Here is a 13,623-nt window from a genome sequence, read left to right on the forward strand (position 1 = left end):
AGCTGTTTGTTGATCTTTCAACATTGTTCACTGCAGGTTAAGCCATGGGAATTAAGGAATGCATGCACGGTCAACAACCAACCCATATAAACAAACATAGACTTGATTGAATTTCTTGAACACCACCAAAGCCTTTTCAACTCTCCCAAAGTTGCATAACATGCGCATAGACGCACTATGTGTCACCACTCAATAGGTGAGTAGTTGATTCAGGTGTATGGGGAAGATGGGCTGTTATAGCGCCACCATGAGGCTGACTGATGTAATTATTTTTCGTTTCATTCTTGAAATTATTATGAATCTCCATCTCTAGAGTTTTGAAACTCTAGCCCCGATGGTTTACGAGAGAAAAAATACTTGAATGTGAGTTTTAGCATTTTCCCATTCAAGTCAATGGGGAAAATGTATTCACTAATAAATTAATATCAATTAAACTTTTCCCTTAGCAAAAAAAAAAAAAGCACACGATTCCCAATGAAGCCGGTCGATTTGACGTATGGCGCAAGAACTGTGGGCGGTGACAGTTTGGCTACAGGTGTGTTCCCTGGCAAACCTATAAAAAGAATTCCACCCCATCAGAGCTACAGTGAGAGAGATGATTGTGTGACCTGTTTGTTGATTTTTCCTTGAATAAATAACTTTAAAGTTTGGTTGTGTCTGCAGTTTAACTAGGTAGAAAGTGTGCACCATTGATAGGCATTATCACCAGGTTCCTGTCAGATCTCCAGGATGTGGACCATGGTGAGAGCGTCAGCTGTTCTGTTGGTTCTGTTCATACAGAATGTTACTGGAAACAGTCCAGGTAAGCTGACTCTAATGTCTAATTATTAGTGGCCAAGGGCCACGAAGTGGCCAAAAGGCCACTCATTGATATTGGACTTCATCATTACTATTATTAGTGGGCTCGCCTGAAAGGCGAGCACACTCTAGATATTGTCATTATTGTGGGCTCACCTGTAAGGCGAGCACACTTTAGATATTGTCATTATTGTGGGCTCGCCTGTAAGGCGAGCACACTTTAGATGTTGTCATTGTGGGCTCGCCTGTAAGGCGAGCACACTTTAGATATTGTCATTATTTATTAGTGTGGTTGCCCTTACAGGGCAACACACTATAGTTCTAGGGAAACTTTATTAGTGTGGTTGCCCTAACAGGGCAACACACTATAGTTCTAGGGAAACTTTATTAGTGTGGTTGCCCTTACAGGGCAACACACTATAGTTCTAGGGAAACTTTATTTTTTATTTTTATTATTATTCTAGATAAACCTTTTTTCGGCGCGTTTCACGGCCCACAGTTTTTGCACCACACACTCGCGCCATATGTCAAATCGACCGGCTTCATCGGGAATCGTGTGCTATCATTTTTCTAAGAGAAAGGTTGTATCGTTTAATTGATATTAATTTATTCGTGAATTAATTTCCCCCATTGACTTGAATGGGAAAATGAAAAAACTCACATTCGATTATTTTTCTCTCGCAAACCATAGGAGCTACAGTTTCAAAACTTGGAGAGGTGATTCATAATAATTTTAAGAATTAATCAAAAAATAATTACATCAGTCGGACACATGGTGGCACTATAACACCCCACTTTACGTTTTGCCCTATAACTCTTGAACCGTAGGTCGGAAAATTAAAATTATTTTTTCCCTGGATTTCTTGGGTCATGACGCATCTCCCCATATAGGCCACGCCCATTTGCGTCAGGATAGATTTTCCGCCATTTTGAATTTTCTTCAAAACACACTTTTTGCTCCTTTTCCCACATATTTTCTCCAAATGTCACAAAAATCGGTACAGATGATCTCTGGACCCATGCGATAAACATATTCAAGCGATATTTCGATAGTCCATACCGTTCGTCCGTAACAGCCTTCCAAAGTTAGCGGGAGGGGCCCGTTTCGCAAAAAATAGCCATAAATCCGGAACGAAACATCCAGTCAACACCACATTTTAACCACTAGTCGGGGGTGGTATACTCAACAAATCCCCAAAAGCATTTCCATTTCGACCCATAGGGGGCGCCGGGCAACCACACTCGCAATTTCCCAAATTGCACATTTTCTAGTTTCTTTATTTATTCTTCTAGATAAACTTTTTTTCGGCGCGTTTCACCGCCCACAGTTTTTGCGCCACACACTCGCGCCATATGTCAAATCGACCGGCTTCATCGGGAATCGTGTGCTAACATTTTGCTAAGAGAAAAGTGGTATCGTTTAATTGATATTAATTTATTAGTGAATTAATTTTCCCCATTGACTTATAATGGGAATCGCAAAAACTCACATTCAATTATTTTTCTCTCGCAAACCATAGGGGTTACAGTTTCAAAACTTGGAGAGGAGATTCATAATGATTTCAAGGATTAAATAAAAAATAATATCGTCAGTCGGCCTCATGGTGGCGCTATAAAAGCCCACTTTACGTTTCGGCCTCTAACTCTTGAACCGTAGGTCGGAAAATTAAAATTCCTTTTTCCCTGGATTCCTTGGGTCATGACGCATCTCCCCATATAGGCCACGCCCTTTTGCGTCAGGATAGATTTTCCGCCATTTTGAGCAGTTTGTAGAACGCGTAAACCCGCTTTTATTCTGGTATTTTCGCTCCACGTGCACAAAACTTTTTTTTACGTAAACTTTGGACCGATATCTAAAGATCTGTCAGATCGGATTTCTTTAAAATTGAAACATGCTTTTTTAAATAAATTCAATGAATATTGCAGTTTTATGCAAATTATTCTTCTGCCTCTGAGTCTAAATCATACATGCAAAGTAACATGTTCATGGCATTTGGCAAAGATGTAGAGTGTTAGACCAAATATCACTAAAACCAATCTTACCCCAATTGGCCAAAGGGGGGCGCTATATCATTTTGAGCAGTTTGTGAAACGCTTAAACCTGTTAGGATTTTTTTTTGCAATTTGCACCCTTCTTACATTGGCCTCTTATAGCGCCACCAGCGGGTCAACTTTTGCACAACACATTTTTGGAACAAAATGGACCAATCTTTGACGTCAGTAACGTCAAAGAGAGCACTGCCTGCGATCTTGACATTTTGTACTTTTATAGCCATTGTTTTCTGGCTTGAAGCGAGCCCACAATTGTTTCGAAGGAACAATATTTTTCTAGTTAGTGTGGTTGCCCTTACAGGGCAACACACTATAGTTCTAGGGAAACTTTATTTATTAGTGTGGTTGCCCTTACAGGGCAACACACTATAGTTCTAGGCAAACTTTATTATTCTTTCAATGTAACTTTTTTTCGGCGCGAATCTCCTCCCACAGTTTTTGCGCCACACACTCGCGCCATATGTCAAATCGACCGGCTTGATCGGGAATAGTGTGCTATTACTTTTCTAAGAGAAAAGTTGTATCGTTTAATTGATATTAATTTATTAGTGAATTAATTTTCCCCATTGACTTATAATGGGAATTGCAAAAACTCACATTAGATTATTTTTCTCTCGCAAACAATAGGAGCTACAGTTTCAAAACTTGGAGAGGAGATTCATAATTATTGCAAGAATTAATCAAATTATAAATACATCACTCGGCCTCATGGTGGCGCTATAACAGCTCACTTTACGTTTTGGCTTATAACTCTTGAACCGTAGGTCGGAAAATTAAAATTATTTTTTCCCTGGATTCCTTGGGTCATGACGCATCTCCTCATATAGGCCCCCTTGCGTCAAGATAGATTTTCCGCCATTTTGAATTTTCATCAAAACACACTTTTTGCTCCTTTTCCTACACATTTTCTCCAAATGTCACAAAAATCGGTACACATGATCTATGGACCCATGCGATAAACATACTCAAGCGATATTTCGATAGTCCAAACCGTTCGTCCGTTACAGGCTTCCAAACTTAGCGGAAGGGGCCCGTTTCGCAATAAATAGCCATAAATCACAAATAAAACATTCAGTCAACACCAAATTTTAACCACAAGTCACGGGTGGGATATTCAACAAATCCCCAAAAGCATTTCCACTTCGACCCATAGGGGTCGGCAGGGCAGGCAACCACACTCGCAATTTCCCAAATTGCACATTTTCTAGTTGTGGGCTCGCTGAAGGCGAGTCCAGCTTGTTATACCCCAGTTTATATTTATTTCTAACTTCCAAGGTTCCGTACCCTTTCTTCGTCCGCTTTCAACTCCCTCACACTTTGTGCTACAAACTTTGTTCCAACTTCAACATGTTCAGCTTTCTACAGTGATGTGTGCTTGTATTTTTCTTTTCAAAATATTTCATATTTTTGGAAATATTTAACTTTTAAACTTTAATTTTTCCTCCTTATAATGGGAGTCTATGTAGAAAAGTGCCCACTTTTCTGGTGCAAATTCTTTGTGCTCTTATAGCTCTTTCATACTTTCACATAAAAACCTCGTTCCAACTTTGAAATGTTCAGCGAGGTTTGAAGTTTCATTGTTGTTTTAATAATTTTGAAAAAAAGTTTATACTGTTTGAAATATTTAACTTTATTCATAAATCTTTCATCCCTTAGAGAATGAATGGGATCTGACTTTAACATTTTTACTTTTTCACTAAACTTTATAGCCTCATTACTCTGGCATACATTTACGTAGGAATGCGATTCAAACTTGAAAAACGCTCACACGCTTTTGGACTTCATCGTGGTTCAAACGGTATTCGAAAACGTCATACCGTTCTTCCACAATCGCAGTCCAAAGGTAGAGTGTTTTGGGGTATTTTGGGGATATTTTTGGCGGGAAAACCAGTCCTAGAGTGTAGCTAGAGTGTGGGAGACTTGTTCTTAAAGTAATGAAGTTCTCTGAACGAATCGTCCTCACGGCCAGAATATTTAAAATGTATGCATGTTTTTGGCACGTTTGTAGCCACGCTCGTCGTGTTTCGTAAAGTGCAACTAAAATAAAACAGAGACTTACAGAATTTCATCTATGGCCCTCTGAGTGCCGGGTCGCGCCTCAGACGCCCCATTCACCTCAAGTCATTTCTTTTCTGGTTTTCGGAATTTTTTTATTTTCCCCCAAACATTTCTAGCTTGCTCTCATGCGCACATTATTGATCCTTTTAACATCAGAATCGCAATGTTCGTAGAGCCACTCACCGAGCCACTCCCCGAGCAAAGACTATGTGTTTTCAACTTTTCGTGTTTCCGGGAGAGCGATCAGTTTGTACACTTGCGCTCCCTATTCAAACCAATGGATATGGCCCATATCTTGAACAAACAGTTCTACAGCTCAGAAGCAAAGGTGCTCCTTATTAGTGTGGTTGCCCTAACAGGGCAACACACTATAGTTCTAGGGAAACTTTATTCTTTTTCTAGATAAACTTTTATTTCGCCGCGTTTCACGGGCCACAGTTTTTGCGCCACACACTCGCCCCATATGTCAAATCGACCGGCTTCATCGGGAATCGTGTGCTTGTACTTTGCAAAGAGAAAAGTTGTATCGTTTAATTGATATTAATTTATTAGTGAATTAATTTTCCCCATTGACTTGAATGGGAAAATGCAAAAACTCACATTCAATTATTTTTCTCTCGCAAACCATAGGGGCTACAGTTTCAAAACTTGGAGAGGAGGTTCATAATGCGTACAAGGATTAAATAAAAAATAATTACATCAGTCTGCCTCATGGTGGCGCTATAACAGCTCACTTTACGTTTTTGCTTATAACTCTTGAACCGTAGGTCGGAAAATTAAAATTATTTTTTCCCTGGATTCCTTGGGTCATAACGCATCTCCCAATATAGGCCCCGCCCATTTGCGTCAGGATAGATTTTCCGCCATTTTGAATTTTCTGCAAAACACACTTTTTGCTCCTTTTCCCACATATTTTCTCCAAATGTCACAAAAATCGGTACAGATGATCTCTGGACCCATGCGATAAACATATTCAAGCGATATTTCGATAGTCCATACCGTTCGTCCGTAACAGGCTTCCAAATTTAGCGGGAGGGGCCCGTTTCGCAAAAATCTGCCATAAATCACAAACGAAACATCCAGTCAACACAAAATTTAACCACAAGTTGGGGATGGGATATTCAACAAATCCCCAAAAGCATTTCCACTTCGACCCTTAGGGGGCGCCACAAACGCGCTAAACGTAACCGTTTCGTGCCAAAACGCGTTTTTCAGGGGGAACGACCCTCTCAAAACGAAACACAAACGATCTCGGGAGCGACGCGACAACGTAATCGCCTTGCGGAACTCGTGGGAGGAGCCTATTTCTTAAAAACAAGAAACCATATCCTTACTTCAGGAACGCAGGATCCGACCGGCACCTTTTCTAATCGTGCGTCGCACGGCCCCCGCGCTATCCGTCCCGACGTCGTCTCCCTCGGACCCCCGCGTTTTGCTCAGGGTCCCGGCGGCGCATCCCCACGACTCGCGCCGGGGCAGGGCAGGCAACCACACTCGCAATTTCACAAATTGCACATTTTCTAGTTAACTTTAATTACAGTGCTGAGTCAGTGGTCTCACATGATTTACAAGCTCACAATAAGTTGCACTGTGTAACTTTGTGAGCTTGTAGATCGGCTATTTATCTGGTTCTCAAAGTGTGGTCCAGGGAACACATGGACGCACGCACGCATGTATGCACACATACACATGCATACTCACACGCACACACACACACACACACACACACACACACACACACACACACACACACACACACACACACACACACACACACACACAGTCACTTCCACATGATTGGTAGATCTAATTCTAAAACCAGTCCCATCCCAATGATTTTTAAATCTAATTCCATCGGCAGTTCCAAACCATAATTTGTAGCTCTAAATCCATCACCTGTCACATCCACATGATGTGTAGATCTAAATCTAAAACCAGTCACATCCACATGATTTGTAGATCTAATTCTAAAACCAGTCCCATCCCCATGATTTGTAGATCTATTTCAATCGGCAGTTCCATACCATAATTTGTAGCTCTAAATCCATCACCTGTCTCATCCACATGATTTGTAGATCTAATTCTAAAACCAGTCACATCCACATGATTTGTAGATCTAATTCTAAAACCAGTCCCATACCCATGATTTGTAGATCTAATTCCATCGGCAGTTCCATACCATAATTTTTAGCTCTTAATCCATCACCTGTCACATCCACATGATTTGTAGATCTAATTCTAAAACCAGTCCCATCCCCATGATTTGTAGATCTAATTTGTAGATCTAATTCCATCGGCAGTTCCATACCATAATTTGTAGCTCATCCGCATGATTTGTAGATCTAATTCTAAAACCAGTCACATCCACATGATTTGTAGATCTAATTCTAAAACCAGTCCCATCCCCATGATTTGTAGATCTAATTCAATCGGCAGTTCCATACCATAATTTGTAGCTCTAAATCCATCACCTGTCTCATCCACATGATTTGTAGATCTAATTCTAAAACCAGTCACATCCACATGATTTGTAGATCTAATTCTAGAACCAGTCCCATCCCCATGATTTGTAGATCTAATTCCATCGGCAGTTCCATACCATAATTTTTAGCTCTTAATCCATCACCTGTCACATCCACATGATTTGTAGATCTAATTCTAAAACCAGTCCCATCCCCATGATTTGTAGATCTAATTTGTAGATCTAATTCCATCGGCAGTTCCATACCATAATTTGTAGCTCATCCACATGATTTGTAGATCTAATTCTAAAACCAGTCACATCCACATGATTTGTAGATCTAATTCTAAAACCTGTCCCATCCCCATGATTTGTAGATCTAATTCAATCGGCAGTTCCATACCATAATTTGTAGCTCTAAATCCATCACCTGTCTCATCCACATGATTTGTAGATCTAATTCTAAAACCAGTCACATCCACATGATTTGTAGATCTAATTCTAGAACCAGTCCCATCCCCATGATTTGTAGATCTAATTCCATCGGCAGTTCCATACCAATTTTCAATTTTCAAAAAACTTATTTTTTTTCAAATTTTTTTTTTCAAAAATTTTTTTTTTTCCAAAACTTTTTTTTCAAAAAACTTTTTTTTTTCAAAAAACTTTTTTTTTTCAAAAAAACTTTTTTTTTTCAAAAAACTTTTTTTTTTTCAAAAAACTTTTTTTTTTCAAAAAACTTTTTTTTTTCAAAAAACTTTTTTTTTTCAAAAAACTTTTTTTTTTCAAAAAACTTTTTTTTTTCAAAAAATTTTTTTTTTCAAAAAAATTTTTTTTTCAAAATTTTTTTTTTTCAAAATTTAAAAAAAAAAAAAAAAATTCAATTTTTTTTTCAAAAATATTTTTTTTTCAAATTTTTTTTTTTCAAAAATCTTTTTTTTTTCAAATTTTTTTTTTTCAAAATCTTTTTTTTTTCAAAAAACTTTTTTTTCAAAACTTTTTTTTTTTCAAAAAACTTTTTTTTTTTCAAAAAACGTTTTCTTTTCAAAAAACTTTTTTTTCAAAAAACTTTTTTTTTTCAAAAAACTTTTTTTTACACCCTTGCGCTTAAATGCATTTTCTACTATTACTTCATAACAGTTTCGAGCGAGCCCACGCAGTTTCTGCAGGAACTGCTTTTCTAGTTCCTTATTATTAAGTGTGCCTGCCATGCAACGCAATGGCAAAACACTTATTGTAATCCGCCATACTTAATTAATTAAGTCCATAGTTTCGCCACAAATTTCTGCACGTAATAACTGCCGCACAATTTACGCCACCCACGCAATATATACATCAAAACGTGCGGCTCGGCCGGGAATAGGTTGCTATTACTTTTCTTTCCGATCCGCGTTACCATTGCGACGTAATTCGCAAAAAACGACGCCAAAAAACCCCATTGACTTAGAATGGGGGAAACTTCGGCACGTAATAACTGCCGCACGATTTACGCCACCCCCGCAATATATACATCAAAATGTGCGGCTCGGCCGGGAATGGTGTGCTATTACTTTTCTTTCCGATCCGCTTTACGATTGCGATGTAATTCGCAAAAAACAACGCCCAAAAACTCCATTGACTTTGAATGGGGGACTCCGAAAAAAACCCAGAAACTTTGGCGCCACATAACTCTGCCATACTTTTGCCTAGCAACGTCATTTAAAATGTAAAATGCTCACACAACTTTGGTCTTTTTCCGACCAATAGGGATGAGCTGTAATTGATTAAGCCTCGCCCCCTCTTTAACAGGAAGTGCCCTTCACCAAACAGGAAGTGCCTCTATAACTCATGAACCGTTTGTCGTACAGACTTGCGGCTGGTGTCATACCTTTTCTTTTTTTCTCAAATTTTTTTTTCTCAATTTTTTTTTCTCAAATTTTTTTTTCTCAATTTTTTTTTTCTCAAATTTTTTTTTCTCAAATTTTTTTTTTTCTCAAAAAAATTTTTTCTCAAATTTTTTTTTCTCAAATTTTTTTTTTCTCAATTTTTTTTTCTCAAAATTTTTTTTTCTCAAATTTTTTTTTTCTCAAAAATGTTTTTTTCTCAATTTTTTTTTCTCAAATTTTTTTTTTCTCAATTTTTTTCTCAATTTTTTTTTCTCAAAAATTTTTTTTCTCAAAAATTTTTTTTTCTCAAATTTTTTTTCTCAAATTTTTTTTTTCTCAAAAATTTTTTTTCTCAATTTTTTTCTCTAATTTTTTTTTTCTCAAAAAAATTTTTTCTCAATTTTTTTTTTCTCAAATTTTTTTTCTCAAAATTGTTTTCTCAAAATTATTTTTTTCTCAAAAAAATTTTTTCTCACATTTTTTTTTCTCAAGATTTTTTTTTCTCACAATTTTTTTTTCAAAATTTCTTTTTCTCAAAAAAGTTTTTTTCTCAAATTTTTTTTCTGACAAAACAATTTTTTCTCAAAAAACTGTCGTTAAAGTGCGACCCGTGATAACGGCCAAAAATGCTCCAAAACGCCACTAATTAGTCGAAATGGCTGACTTCCTGTTTGGTTTCTGATTGGCTGCTGGCCTTGTGACGTGGGTAGAGCTGCGAGGGCCTGGTCATCGCTGCTTGCAGCTTTAATTCATTAATCGTCCATGACCTTAATTGGGGCCTATTTCGCCAAACAGGAAGTGCCCCTCACCAAACAGGAAGTGACCCTTGATCTCGTGAACCGTTTGTCATACAGACACGCGGGTTGCGTCAAATGAAATAACGCTAATGCTAACACCAACCGCTACACAAGGTTGCACAGACTTAGCGAGCTGCAGGCACACTTAAAATTTCTTAGAAATTTTCTCTTCTAGTTATTATTATTATTATATAAGTATGGCGGATTACAATAAGTGTTTTGCCATTGCATGGCAGGCACACTTAATTATATAAGTATGGCGGATTACAATAAGTGTTTTGCCATTGCATGGCAGGCACACTTAATAATAATAATGACGGTGCCACAAATTTCGGCACGTAATAACTGCCGCACAATTCACGCCACCGCCGCAATATATACATCAAAACGTGCGTCTCGGTCGGGAATGGGGTGCTATTACTTTTCTTTCCGATCCGCGTTCCGACGTAATTCGCAAAAAACGACGCCCAAAAACCCCATTGACTTTGAATGGGGGACTCGGAAAAAAAAACCTGAAACTTTGGCGCCACATAACTCTGCCATACTTTTGCCTAGCAACGTGATTTAAACTTTAAAATGCTCACACAACTTTGGTCTTTTTCCGACCAATAGGGATGAGCTGTAATTGATTAAGCCCCGCCCCCTCTGTATTCCTATTGGCTGGGCTTAAACAGCCAATACTCCAGTTCACAGCATGGTACTGTCTTAAAACTTGGTGTCTGGACTTAAACGGCCAATAGAGACGTATTACTTAAGCCCCGCCCCTATTAAGCCCCACCTCTATCTTCCTATTGTCTGAGCTTTAAACGGCTATATCTCCAGTTTGCAGCATGGTACCGTCTCGAAACTTGCTGTGTGTACTTAGATGGCCAATAGGGATGAGCTGTAATTGATTAAGCCCCGCCCCCTCTGTAACAGGAAGTGCCCTTCGCCAAACAGGAAGTGCCTCTACATCTCATGAACCGTTTGTCGTACAGACGCGCAGATTGCGTCATATGACTTGATTAAGAGTCCTTGACCTTAATTGGGGCCTATTTCGCCAAACAGGAAGTGCCCCTCACCAAACAGGAAGTGAACCTTTACCTCGTGAACCGTTTGTCGTACAGACGCGTGGATGGCATCAAATGACTTGATTAAGAGTCCTTAACCTTAATTGGGGCCTATTTCGCCAAACAGGAAGTGCCCCTCACCAAACAGGAAGTGACCCTTTACCTCGTGAACCGTTTGTCGTACAGACGCGTGGATGGCATCAAATGACTTGATTAAGAGTCCTTAACCTTAATTGGGGCCTATTTCGCCAAACAGGAAGTGCCCCTCACCAAACAGGAAGTGACCCTTGATCTCGTGAACCGTTTGTCGTACAGACGCGCGGGTTGCGTCAAATGACTTGATTAACTCATTGAGTGCCTATCCCGAATTAGTTCGGGATATATGATCGTATCACAGGGTGCCTATCCCGAACAAGTTCGGGATATAAAAAAAAAAAAAAAAAAAAAAAAAAAATTTTTTTTTTTTTTGAAAAAAATTTTTTTGAATTTTTTTTTTTTTTTTTTGGACCCCATCAAATCTGGTGAACATGATTTCAATCGCGATTTTGCATGTTCCACCCCCATACAACCCCATCTAACATACAGGGCAGCCATTTTTGTTTACATTACATGTAAAACATAAGGGCGAATATCTCAAGAATGCCTGAACGGATTTCCAATCGGATGTTTTTGTTTGAAAGCTGTGAACAAACTGCACAAATCCACTCTGGATTGCATTGGATTTTTCAGAGCTCATTCTTCTCTGTTTTTTTCCCATGCATGAGGTGTGCAAGGTTTAATCATGGCTAAGTTGACGAAAATAAGGCTTCTAAAATGCTTGGTAGCCAATAGCTAACTTCAAGCTAACTTCATCCTCTTCCTGTACATGCAGTCATGCACAAAGGAAAGTGTTCAGGCAAGTCATGGCTGCAGGGCTTCTGCATATACCAGCATATCTCTATGGGATTTTCTCTGGCCACTGGGCGCCCTCTAGTGGTGAAAGGGGTGGCACTAAATGAGTTAAGAGTCCTTAACCTTAATTGGGGCCTATTTCGCCAAACAGGAAGTGCCCCTCACCATACAGGAAGTGACCCTTTATCGCGTGAACCGTTTGTCGTACAGACATGTGGGTGGTGTCATATGAAGAACCATAATGTTAAAGCTTATGCAAAAAATGGTAATGTTAAAAAATGTAACGCTAATGCTAACACCAACCGCTACACAAGGTTGCACAGACTTAGCGAGCTGCAGGCACACTTAAAATGTCTTAGAAATTTTCTTTTCTAGTTGAACATGTTTTGGCACTATTGGCTTGGCCAACACTTTTGGGTATGTATGTGAGTTCTTGGTTACTCCACTGCTTTTACACAGATCAAATTCTGATATTTGTAGATTTTAAATTTAATGTTTTGCAGCCCTATTATGGCGTAAAGGCCATTTGTTTACTGCTGTCCTAACTTTTTCATTCTTCTCCATTATAGACTGTCCTGTCTTCGGCTCTCTTAAAGTGCTCCTGTGCACGAGGTTGCTGAGGCTGGAGGCAGGATGGTGTGGCAAAGTGGGGATATGAGTATTGTAGGTATAGTGTGCAAGGAAACGTTTGGGTTGGGGAAATTTGAATTTTGGGGGCTGTAGGGACTTGGATTGGATAAAGGTTGAAGAAACTATTTTAAGGTGGCTATTGACTTAAAGTGTGTAAATGTTGTTTGGTATATGGTTGGACGCTAATTTGTCTTTTGTTTTCTTTAGATAATGTGGTGGAATCCCATTTCTTTATGGGAGGGGGTGTGACGGCCCTGCCCCTCTCTGCAGGCTAGCCGGCAGCTCAGAGCAGAGTGTGGCAGGCCGTCAGGCCAATTGGGCACACCTGATGGGGGGTGTGGTTTGGAGAGTATAAAGGGAGCTCTCCTTCCAACCTCTCATTAGCTGTCACTACTCCTGGAAGCAGGTTCTCTACTTGTGCACCTCTATACAACACGCACACAGCACACTCCACACATCCATACACTGCAGACACGACTGATTACTGACTTGTTCACACCTCATACCTTTAGTTTGTTTGATCATTGATTTTATTGACTTTAATTTAGAGTAATAAATATAACTTAAAATGTTGACTTTTTGTTATGAACCACCCTTGTTCATGACACAGAGGGGGCGGGGCTTAATCAATTACAGCTCATCCCTATTGGCCGGAAAAAGACCAAAGTTGTGTGTGCATTTTAAAGTTTAAATCACGTTGCTAGGCAAAAGTATGGCAGAGTTATGTGGCGCCAAAGTTTCTGGTTTTTTTTCGGAGTCCCCCATTCTAAGTCAATGGGGTTTTTGGGCGTCGTTTTTTGCGAATTACATCGCAATCGTATCGCGGATCGGAAAGAAAAGTAATAGCACACCATTCCCGGCCGAGCCACACATTTTGATGTATATATTGCGGGGGTGGCGTAAATCGTGCGGCAGTTATTACGTGCCGAAGTTTCCCCCATTCTAAGTCAATGGGGTTTTTTGGCATCGTTTTTTGCGAATTACGTCGCAATGGTAATGCGGATCGGAAAGAAAAGTAATAGCAC

The 13,623-nt window shown here is 39.2% G+C and overlaps 1 protein-coding gene across 1 annotated transcript in view; it reads left to right on the forward strand.

The window, feature by feature from the left end:
* Positions 1 to 729: 729 nt before the first annotated feature.
* The window catches only part of LOC308303199 (uncharacterized protein), a gene marked incomplete at both ends in the record, with an annotated part of 49,732 nt that continues 36,838 nt past the window's right edge, over positions 730 to 13,623 (forward strand). The window contains one exon of the mRNA XM_080747523.1: positions 730 to 802. Coding sequence (XP_080603649.1) covers positions 730 to 802 — 73 coding nt within the window. The remainder of the gene's footprint in view (positions 803 to 13,623) is intronic.

The sequence above is a fragment of the Nannobrachium achirus genome, assembly GCF_963921795.1.
Source record: "Nannobrachium achirus genome assembly, chromosome: 18".
Taxonomy (NCBI): Eukaryota; Metazoa; Chordata; class Actinopteri; order Myctophiformes; family Myctophidae; genus Nannobrachium; species Nannobrachium achirus.